Consider the following 12,141-nt stretch of genomic DNA (forward strand, 5'->3'; position numbering starts at 1 on the left):
AACTGAGGTCTGGCACACTCCAGAACTTAAAGTTCAGGTGGAAGAAATAACTGATAAAAGACACAAGCAGGGATGGAAGGTTGTGTCCAGGAAGCCAAAAAGAAGGACGAGATTAACTGGGTAAATAGAGACATGAAGACAGTACAGCAGGCACCCACAGTCAGCAGACAGTCAGAACAGAGAACTGTAGATAAAGACACATTTTTAACAGTGTGACCCATTAAAAGAACTGGGCAGTTGAAAACTAAGGTTGACACTTGGGCTTCAAAAATAGAAAGAAAAAAAAGGCAACGGGTTTCAAACTGATGATAGGTACAATAAATAGCATGAGGGACTGTGATCACAATGACACTTTAGTTCTGCTCCCTAGTCCCCTTTAGTGTTCCTTGAGGGTGGCCATCCACCAGCTCTGGACACAGTTCTAAGGGACACATTCAAGCACTGAAATCTCACCGACTGTGAGGCCTCAGTCCTGTGTCGCAGACAAAGCAATGAAAAGGAGCACTTGGGACTTCAGCAGGCCCTTACGCCATGTGCCCTTAGGTAATGTACAGCCCTGCAGTCCTTTCCAGCTGGAGTCTGTCTCTGAGAGGTCTAGTTCTGTGCGTGATCAAAACCACTTTTGACATGAAATCCCACTTGCTCCCGAGGCTGACAGCCTGCGGGACAGCCTGCCTTCTGCCCCTGGCTCATGCTCCCCAGACTACCGGTTGCTCCAACCTTCTCAACTCTGATCTTCTCAGGCTCCCACACACAGGCCAGAGACAACTCCCAGTGGCTCTTGTGTGGTGCACTACTCTATCTATCCCTTTCGGACATCATCACTAAAGCAGTTAGAACTCTGCCACCTTTTAAGGTAGGAGGGAATCAGGCCCAAGCCCCTAGGGCAAAGCCTCCATCAACATGTGACCAGCCCCACTTCAAAGCCCCTTACTGGGCATCCGGTCAGGGAGCAGAATGCACAGATCTACTTTATTTATTTATTTGTTTTTTCTTAAATGCCTCTCCTCTCTTCTTAGAATATCCTAGGGTGTATAAGAAATTTCAGGGCTTACAGAAATATGCTTTGGGAAATGTCTCCCTTGAAATGTGTGCCTTTGGCTTTGTCTCATCCTCACGTTGAAATCGGATGAGGCAGCAGCAGTCCAAATGCAACATCATACCACAAACATGTGTGAAACACCTGTTACAATTTAGCAAGGCTTCAGTGTCATAGAATTAGCTAAGGCACCCTTCCCTGAGAAGTTGGGGAAAGGGACAGGAGCCTAAAACTGGGGACTCCAAGTCAGAAGATTCTAGAATAGTTAAGGAAGGCAGTAAGTTTAAAGGGACAAGGATAGAAGATGTGCTCAGCATTTACAGTCTGAATAATTAGGCCACAAGTATAGCCTGAACTATTTAATCAAAATCAGAGTGAAGTCTCCTAAACTGATGTTAACTGATCCTAACTTCTCTAGTTTACTGGCCACTCTTCAGCTTCTTGATGAGAAAACAGTTCAGAGACTTAAAGGCATTAGAAATTATATCATTTTAGGGATTTCATTTGCTTGAAGGAAAAGGCAGGGGGTAAGGGAAAGTTCCAAATTTAGAACCCCAAGGGGCCTCTGAGTGTTGATGGCAAATGTTCCAAAAACTGATAGAAGTCATTAATTTCCAACTCTCCATATGGAAAGAGATAATATATGTAGCCTCATGTGGAATTTTCCAGAAAGTCAATGGATCGGAAGCCAGGACAAGTGATGAAACTAGAGAAGGAGAAGGAGAGCAAAGAGAATAATGAGAGAGATGACAAACTTTAGTTACAGATTATGCTTTCTGGGGAAGGAAAGAGGGACAGAGTGGAACTTTCTTGCCAAGACTGGTATGAAGAAGCCCAGGAAACACAAGAATTAAACAGTGGGAACAAAGCACATCAAGACTCCAAAGGAATGGAGACACATAAAGTAAAAGAGAAAGGGCCAAAGAAGAAAATCCACAGTGTCCTCCATGTTGAGTAGGGAAACCAGTGCTTGACTGGCAGTACTCTGAGCAGGCCAGGGCTATGGACACCTGGAAAAGGCCCAGAATCATTCATTATATAGTTAACCTCAAAGCAGCCAAGTCCATTTACTGGAACCATCAGCAGTCTGGCCACCCCATCACTGAACATTTCTGTTCTACTGCTCCAGATTCCAACCTCAGTGGTTCTGCACAAATATCTTGGTACAAGTAAAAAGACAGCGAGCAAAACAAGAAAATCCATGCAGAGTCTTGGCAAACATCCAGGAGCATCCCCACACAAATGGTGTTTGCTTGCAAATCCCAAGCAGTGTTTCCATGAACACCCAAAACACAGAAGATCCCAAATACTGACTGTATTGATCAGGCTAAAGTAAGAGGGGGACAATGAGTAATGCTGGGTTATTCACCTCCAGCTTGTTCTAGGGCTCTCTTTAGCTGGCTGCCTGATTGACAGCCCAGCACTCACCAAGTAACCTTTTCTTACAGGTGCAGACCACCACCATGTGCATCTCCGTCAGCCTGAGTGGCTTTGTGGTCTTGGGCTGTTTGTTTGCACCCAAGGTGCACATCATCCTGTTTCAGCCCCAGAAGAATGTGGTCACACACAGGCTGCATCTCAACAGGTTCAGTGTCAGTGGGACTGGGACCACCTATTCTCAGTGTAAGTATGGAATGCAGCTCTGATTCCTCACAAAGGTTTGTCACCAGGGACCAGGGTGGCAGGAGCAGGCCAGGGGTGCATCTGTCCCCAGGAAGAATCTCAAGCCCTGTGTATCAGGTCCTAGGGGCTGGGGACACAGTGGACACCCGTTTCTGTTTGAGCAGTCTACTTTAGTTCCTTGGCTACAACTAGGCTTTTCAACCATGCTGTGCTTTTCGACTCTAGTTCAGCAATCAGTTCAACAAGTAATCATGAGCAAGTAACTACGTCTCCCTAACCCAGTTTATTCACTGGATGAGAGGTTTACATGATACTGGCAATTTAGAGGCAATATTTAAAAAGTATGAGAAATGCATATTATGAATTTCAAACATTTTTACATCATACTAGACACCTTTAAATTCCATTTTCCATGAATTATTGAAGTTTCCTTGAATACAGTAGGTTTTGTGCCACACAAACGCTGAAGGTGCTTCATAAAAGGTTAAAGGGGGAAGGTTATCAAGTAAGATGGAAAAACACTGCATCCTGAATGTCCCCTTGCGTGCTGACAGGGTATGTCCCCAGCCCGAAATTTCTCCCTGTTGCTGGCTACGAACGTCTGAAACACTATTGAAACACTATCCTAAGAGCATCACTGATTTAATGCCTTAGAATTCTCTAGGCACAGATGTACCTAAAGGGGACAACCTTTTCAGCCACTTCCAGCTAATCTGTAGTAGACAGCAAGAGAAATTTGCTGACAGAGATGGAGGGGGCAGCAGCGGGTGGAGCCACTGGGTAGCGGGCAGGACTCAAAGTGACAGAGACAAATGACTGCTTCACAATTTTGCCTCAAGTCAATCAGAAAGATACTTCAAAATAGCTCTTCATCCCAGAGTAAGCAATCCCATTAGTGCCCCAATTCCTCCTACAGAGTACAGATTTGCCAGAGGAACTCGTTGCCCAGCACAGAGGGAAGACTGGCAGGTTGAGAGTGTGGGTTCAGTGACATGTGACACACACCACCCCTGGTTGTCAGCTGCTGCCGGGGTGGGGTCATCCCCAGGGTATGGTTAAGACCTGCAAGAAGCTTTCCTTGGCTCTTAGAGCTCATCTCCAAAGCTAACGGAGCTTTCTTTAGCAGTTCAATCATGACAGCTAGCTAATCTAAGTAAGGCAGGACTGGCAGGAAGTCATGAAAGCAGTAACAATAACAGCTAATGGGAGCATCATCTACTGAGACATTTCTATATGTTGGATGTTGCACCAAGTCCTCTATACATCCATATGTGTGTGCTTGTGTGTGCACACTGTATCCTGCAACGTTCACAACCCTGTGAACTGCAGAATCTCTGAGTGGAAGAATCTCAATTCAGTCACTGCCTCTGATTTCCAGGCCTGTGTTCCTGATCCTATAGTAGCAGGCTGCTTGCAGGAAGCAAACTGCAAAGGTTCACCTGGTCTCAGGCACTCAGTAGACTTTACAAGAGAAAGTCACACCACTCATGTATGTATGGAAAATAGTTAGCCCTGGACAAAAAGTCTTCTGTTGGTAGCTGGCAGGATGCCATCGCAAGCTGTTGCTGGAACCGTTTCACAGAACCCATCAATCTCCAACAGGTGTTCAAAATCACACACATACAGGCCTGAGTAATTTCTAAATGGCATCATTTTCTATCACATACACTGAGTTTTTAAAAATGCCTGAGATGATAGCCAGATCATTTTATGCAATCAAGTTTCTGCAGAAATAGCCACTAAACAAAGTCAGTGGCCTGTGACTGCCTAAGCCACCATGCAGTCTGTCATTCTGACAGTAACTCAGTGTTTCAAGAGGCCAAGCGAACCCAACACTTTTGGGATATTTTGCTACTCAGTGAAATTTAAAATAAATTGCCTTTGACTTAAAAAGTCTAAATGAAGACCCCCATTGTTTCAGTAATATTCCCCTAATTAAATTAGACATGGACCAAGATTGTGTATCTTCAGCCAAATAGAGAATGATATCTTTAGACTTTTCAAAATGTGTAACAAATGCGTTCACCTGTTATTTATAATTCCATTTTCTTCAACATAGCTTTGTAGACTCAGTTTATCTTCCTGAATATGAGGCATCACAAGTTCTATTTTTGAAGGTGAGAAAATTACTTCTCAGAAATATAAAACAATGCAAGAGTTGACTTTTGACCCTGGATTGCCTTTCCATCAAATCCCTTCCATCTTAATAAATCAGAACTACTGTCATTAAATTCATTCATTCATTCCATCTTTGAATATTTATACCAGAAACTTCTGAGCACCGTGCCCTCAGGAATGCACAGGACAGAGTCCTTAGCTCCATGAAGCTTTATGTCTAGGGCAGTGTTTTACATGGATACAAGGGGGAAGGGACTGTTTTCCTGCCATTCGCCATTTGGATATTTATAACATCACTTACAGACCATACAAAAATCAAATAAAAAATGAGCCTGCCATAGTTTTGTTGAATTTCTGGTCCCATCTGTAATTGCCTTAGCAGGGTAAGACCAATCGATTTCACAGGCCATAGGTAGCCCCAGGACTAGGGATTCCCTGCCCCTACAAAGGTAACACACTAATAAGTCATGGATTTACTCTGGTTTATCAGTGTTTTAAAACAAAAGCAAATTAAATAGAAAATCTTAGTACATAAACTACAGGAAATGAAGGTAAGTCACAAAGAGTCACATGGATGTATATACCAAGTCCACATAAAAGCTATCTGTTGCCTTTGGCACAGGTCCATGCAATCTCATTACTGGCTCACTGGTGGGAACTTCAGCAACCTGTATAACATCTCAATGTCTGTTTCCTCCATTATGTGCTCAGCTCAATTTATACCCGTTTCTGAAATAGTAGGCAGTACATTGTTTTCTAAATCAAGGGCAGGGTTGGGGGGAATCCCTAAGCTACTCTGAGTTCATTAGATAAACAATGTATTTCACTTCTGTGGTACACAATTGATTCTATTCCAATATTATGCTAACACTTTATGACAGTGGGGGACAAGAAGTTCTTAATGCTACAGAGTAAGTCACTGGCAAGCTAGACTCAGTGACCCACTTCTCCTCCGCTGGTTTATTCTCCATTGCTTGTATAGTCAGAGCAGGGCAGGGACCAAAGCCAGGAACCAGGGATGGAATCTGGATTTCTTTCTCAAATGAACGACAGGGATCCTATTACTTGACCTATCACTGCTGCCATTCAGGATCTGCTCCAGCACAAAGCTAAAACCCCAGCAGGGAACACAGAGACTTCTATAACCAGTGCTGCTGCTGCCTTTCAGACTTAGCCTCCAGAATTCGAGTAACAACCACCACGTGTGTAGATGAGGGGAAGCTAGAAGAGCAACAGCAAGACCTCTCTCACCTCCACACTTACTTATCTACTCAATCATAACAAGCTTCCCTTTAAACTAGAGGCTTACGACAACTCTTCTGTCATCTCTCGTGGTTTGGGGAGACAGGGATTCAGGCAGGGCTTGGCTGGGCTGCTCATGTGCCCCAGGAGGAGGCCTTGACTAGATGCTTCTGTGGTTTTCAGTTCAGCTGAGATGAAGCTGAACTGGCACCTGCAGGATGGTTTCACTATTATTCTGGCACATTGATAAGAAGTTTCCCCATATACTTCACAGAGGACACGTTCCATAAAAGAGAAAGTAGGCACGGGTCTGGCCAAGTCACTGGCATGCACGCCTAACTAGTACATTTGCTCATCAAAGCTTTGACAGAGCCTGCCCAGACTGAAGGGCAGGGATACATCTCAAACTCAGGAAGAACTTGCATCTATTTTTATTACACCTATGTTCCCCAAATCTAAATTTATCCAGTTCTGCATTCTCATCAGGGCTGAAAGCTACACACACTTAGCCCCACCTGACACCAAGAAGTCACCCAGAGTGGAAGGTACAGCCCACTAATCCCCAGTTAGTTCTCTGACAAGAGGACAGACATCTCACATCACTCTGGAGCCTCAGTGAGCCTCTTGGCAGTGGCGAAGGTGGCTGATTACAAAGGGGACCTTGGCTTTGAGCCTTCAGAGCTTAATAGCTACTCTAAAAGGATGGAAATGCACAATCAAGCTTAGAAGAAAGAACATGCCTTATGATATCTTGGAAAGCTCGCTGTTTGAGAAATGTTTTACATATTGTTTTGTGCAGATAAGAACCAGTTGTGTCTCATTAACTATACAGAGGAAGTCAGAATAATGAAAATAAATAAAACATTAACCATTCTTCACTAAGGTTATCTGTAAATAAACACTTCCTAAATATTTGTGTACAAAAAAAAAAGATCTCTTTGAAACATTCTCTGAATGTTCGGATTCCCATGGTCTGGGACAAAGGTCAAAAATCTGGTTTGTAACAGACACCCCATCTGGGTCAGTGCAAGCAGTCCAAGCGAAGTATTTTGAAAACCTCAGCACAAAAGATCCTGTTGAGTTTCATCTGCTGCTATCAGTGCAGTTCAAAGAGGCCCCCTCTGGTGGCCATCCAGGAGAAACTGGGCACTGGGTTCAGAAAGGGAGTGATAACCCTGAATGCCCAGGCTTTGTCTCATGATGCCAGTGGCCACAACTCCCCGCCGTCATTAAGAGGATTCCAAGAATTTAAGGAAAATCAACATTACCTTCTAGTTCCACTCCTTCAAGATCTTTCTAAGTTCTGTCTCTGGAACACTCCAAGGAAAGGCACTCCGCGCAGAGTCAGCCAGCCACTTGGAAAGCAACTCCTTTCCTCAGCAGTATAACGCAGAGAACCTGCAATCCTAAACTCGTGCCATCTGTCATGCAGCTCTCACGTGCACACACATGAACGAGCATCCTTTGTAATACATGCAAATGAAGATGTTATTCTTTATTCCACTGTGCTTTAGGAGCACAAGGAGAGGCAATCAAGACTTTGTACCAGCAATACAAATGGTTTAGCACTCAACGGAAGGAGCAAAGCTAGGAATACACATGAGGTTTGCAGTGTAAACCTCCTCGGAGTCACAGGGCTCACAACATTGGCACAATGCAGTTCTGTGGGGAGAGAGGTGAGAAGCTGGGTGCACTCATCGTCTTCACGGTTGTCATGTACCTGTGCTGGGAGCTACAGGGTCGCGTGTTTCTCCTGCTTGTGGTGATCATCCAGATGGATGCATGTCATTTTCATTAAGCTCAGTCAAGAGGCTTCTGCTAACTAGTGGTGCCAGGACGTGGGTCCCTGAGGAGCTACAGGCATATGGAGATTGATTTCCTCTGCAAAACCTTATTTAGAAAGTCACTCATCTAAGTGGTAATGTGTGAATTGCTCAATCCACAGAATTATTCTTTGTTATATAGCGCTTATACATGATAAAAATCATGCAGTAATATTAAAACATCAGGTGAATTGTCTCCTAGAGGTGCAGCCTAATTTTCAACAGAAGGTAAGCGCCAGAGGGCCAGACAGTGCTCACCAGTGGCCAAGCCTCGGTGACCGCCCTAGTTAGCAGGGGCAAGCCACTGCTGAAGTCTGGATGTGACATTACAAAAGACTCCACATAATATCCAAGTTTCTTTCCTACAACACAGCTCTTAAGAACCAGCATGGTATGCCGGCACAGTGAGTTCAGTGAATGCCACAATTACACCACACGCTGGCCTGGCCAGGGAAACTCAGCAAGTTATTCTGCATCCCAGACTGCATCAGCTGTCTTCCTCGTCATGTGCATAAGAACACAGTGCAGCTAAGATCTTCACTGGATGATGCAGACACCATCTCTGGTATTCTTGTGTGTCCAGACAGAAGATACTTCCACTTCAGATGCATTTTCCCCTTGAAGAGCTACCTCAAAGCAAAGCAAACAATGAGTCTAATACCATTTTTGCTTTTCTTCTCCCACTTTTTTCACTTTCAGTGAAACTCTGTGGAGAACATTCCTAAGAGGAGAGATCTGTGTGCATGTAAAACATGACATTTTCTAGCCATATTATAAAACAGTGGAGGGTTGTGGATGGGCCCCCTACCTGCTGTAAATTTAGGCGGTTTAAGAGAACACCACATTACCACGTGAGTGTGGCCAATGTGATGTTAGCCATCTTCAGTTCACTCATTCACTGGGGTAAGAGGGCTCAGGCTCAGCTCCAAGCACTGGAGTTGTGGAGCAGAACAGAAGAGACGAATTCTACACTAATGGTGCATCATTCTAACTGGGTCAGAGAAGGTTACAAACAAAGCAATCCCAGGTAATGTACCCAGTGGAATAAATTACGTAGCGGGAATGGACAAGAACAGCACACTAGCTAGGAATTACCATTTTTCAACAAGTACCTAGGGAAAGCTTCTCTGACAAAAATGACATCTGAGCAGAGATACAAAGGAAAGAAAGTGAGCTCAGATGAAATTTGAAGGAAAGACATCCCAGGTAGAGGGGAGAGAAGATAAAGATTCAGTGTTAGGAGAACATCAAAGAGGCTGATGTGGCTGACGGAAAAGCAAGAGTGTGAGATGAGGATGGAGAGGGAGCAGATCCTGCAGTGAGGAGTTTGACTTTCCTATTGAGAGACATGAGAAAGTACCAGCAATCGCTTCTCGGCCTTTTGCTTAACATCAAGTACAGAAAGCACCAGCAGAGTTCAACAGCAGTGTGGTATGTCCTGACCGCCAAAGCATCACTGCCCACTGAGGACCTGTGGACAGGCAGCACATCACTTAGGAAGCGACTGCGTGGCCCAGCTGTTGATGGCTTAGACCCAGCCGAAGGCAGCACAAGCTAATCCAATGTGCAGACACTACATTTAATCTGAAATTGCAGTTCACAAGATTAGATCCACTAAAGGAGGACTAGTGTGTGTGCCTCGTTTTATCAGTTTGACACTTTGGGCTTTAGCCCTTGGTCCCTGGGCAGTAACAGTACATGCAACTCAAAGCAGCTGAGTCTTAGAGTGAGTAAGTGCCAGATCCTTTCTAAAATCACTCTGGATAAAAAGGAGGGGAAATCAGAGATGTTGGGTAGCCAAATGGTGGAGAAAAGGTGTGGATTTGGTAGAACAAGATAGAAATTATTAATACCTTCCATTCGTTAATTATTTACTGGAAATCCATTTTTGTACTTCTCGAGGGAGGGAGGGAAGATTAAAAAAAACAAGACTATATAAAATACCAAGTTGTGGTAATAACCAGTAATGTGAAATTTCCACTGACACAAGGTAATCAACTTGTGTCACAGGTCATAAAATTGGCTCCTGGCTTATCTTCTCCTTTCAAGAATCTTGTGTTACAAGAAGGGAATCACAGAATATAAAGTCAGTGCTTCCTCATGGTTTTCCCTCCACATTTGGAATCTTGGATTTGCAGCTTTCTGTCCCACAGCAGAGCTGAACGCAGTGTCCTCTGAAAGCCACTGCTTATAACTTCAGATTACTCACTGAGTCAGAAAGAAGTGCTTCCGATGATCCAGCCTGTGTTTCTCATACTGAATTCATTGTTCTCCACTCTCAAGTCCCTAAGTAGCAGGGCTACTGAACCAGTGGCCATTTTCCAGCAACATATATTAACGAACAAATAAACATCTCCTGGAAGGGGACTGATGCAGCTTAGCACAAGTAAAATGGAGCAAATGACTGGAAAAAAAAAAAAAAAAGATCCCATGACAAAAGGGAAAGGCAACAAACAGCTGGCGGAAACTGAATTCCATGACCGTAGCATACAACTATCTAAATACACAGATATCCTGGGAAAAATTATTTGGGGTCACCAAGAGCAAGGAAATGGAACAGTTGGGGGCAAACTGGGATATCTGTTGTGTTGAAATGCTTTTTTGTTTGTTTTGTGTGTGTGTGTTTTGCTTGCTAAGTATGATGCTTTATAGAGTAACACACTCATTCTCAGGGACCTGTCTCAGCTGCCGAACTAGCAAACCTGGCATCCATAAAACATATATTAAATAAGTATGTTTAGCTTTGGCCGAGTACCAAGTTAGCTGAAAAAAAAAAAGTAGTTTTCTGCAAAGCCTGGCCAGTGTGTGTGCTGCTGCTGGAAGACAAGTGATTTTCACAGTGAGACAAAGGGGCCACTTGGCTGCACACATCTCCTGTGCTTTTCCCAGCTCACCAAGCAAAACTGGCCTGTTGATTGGTGTGAACTGACCTTGTCTGATCAATAGTGGAAGTGAAGAGGCCTTCAGTGTTTATTTTGAATGTCATAGTCACTTTAGGTAAAGTAACTAACAGCCCCTACTCACCCTGTTCCTAGGAAACCCAAGGCTAAGCTTATGGCTGTCACTCTGGAAGTCACCATGATTACAGAAATCTACTTAAGTGTACTTAAGAAGGTGGGCTAAGCTTCTACCAGTTTAAAAAAAAAATCTAGTGAGAATTTCATCAGGAAAAAAATTAGCAAAAGTTCATCTCACACACACATTAGCATTTTATTCTTCCATATTATTTTACTACCTTGAAGAATAACAGATGGACTAATATAAAGGCATATGTAAAATATTTATCTAATGCACAGTATTTGAGTCAGTAAACTCATAAAATAATTCTCTCTACCATATTCAGAGCATGTGCAAAATGAAAATGTTTTTATGTGAAAAAAATAAAATACATTGGCAAAAGATACAGATGAAATAATAAAAGGAAGGCAAAAACAGAAGTTAGAGTTCCCTTCACCACATCAGAAGGTTCTGGGGAAAAAAGAGCTGCAGAGTCCCATGGGTGCTTTTGCTGCTGTTGTTTCTTGTAAGATAATCTTGAATTTGTTTTATCTTCCTCTCAAAGAGCTTGGGCGTTCTGGTTCTGACACAGGGCTTTCCGTTTCCTGTCCCTGTGGAGCAAGTGGATGATTCAAAATTATTCCAAAAACTTCCATAATGATGTCCACAGGGTGGATGACAGAATCCTGTTTTAAGCTAAGACCTGAGGATTATCCATACAGCTAGATTTTGCAACCCCCACATTTCTTTATCACACCAGCCAGAACACACTGAAGCTTGAAGAACTTAGAACGTAATGAGCCAGCAGACTGCGAAAGCAAACCTCAAAGAACAGAACTACCTCAGATTCCATAATGGAAATGGGAACATCAGAGTGCGTTTCTAAAATAACCTTGAGAAATGCAGCTAGTAAGGGTGTTTGATCAGACTGGGATCCACAGAGAGGGGAATTTGAATCTGAGTCTTCAGTGCTCCTAGACTTAGCCCTGTGACCCATCATGCCTCTTCCTCAAGCTCTGAAAATGGAAAGCCTTCACCAAAATAATAAAATCTGATCTTGGGACAGATAAAGGGATTGGACAGAATGCCAAAGGCAGCATACCTGGCTAGCTCAGGCTAAGCCAACCTCTGTGCTGAGATATCTGCCTGTCATTGTCCCAGTGTGGCTTGTCCACAGAAATGGCTGCCTACAGCCTGACATTTGTTAGACATTTCCTCAGGTTAAGAAACTCTTCCTTTCTGGAAACTTCCATTGGTTTCCTCATTCTTTGACATGCAAATATTCACAAGATCTCTCAG

The 12,141-nt window shown here is 43.6% G+C and overlaps 1 protein-coding gene across 2 annotated transcripts in view; it reads left to right on the top strand.

Annotated features, from left to right (window-relative positions):
* GRM3 (glutamate metabotropic receptor 3) overlaps nt 1-12,141 on the top strand; it is a 168,162-nt gene that overhangs the window by 153,121 nt on the left and 2,900 nt on the right. For both annotated transcript variants that reach the window (XM_040964732.1, XM_040964733.1), the window contains one exon: nt 2,488-2,662. In XM_040964732.1, coding sequence (XP_040820666.1) covers nt 2,488-2,662 — 175 coding nt within the window. The remainder of the gene's footprint in view (nt 1-2,487; nt 2,663-12,141) is intronic.

Source organism: Ochotona curzoniae, unplaced genomic scaffold, assembly GCF_017591425.1.
Source record: "Ochotona curzoniae isolate NIBS_2020 unplaced genomic scaffold, NIBS_Ocur_1.0 scaffold_3835, whole genome shotgun sequence".
NCBI classification, from domain to species: Eukaryota; Metazoa; Chordata; class Mammalia; order Lagomorpha; family Ochotonidae; genus Ochotona; species Ochotona curzoniae.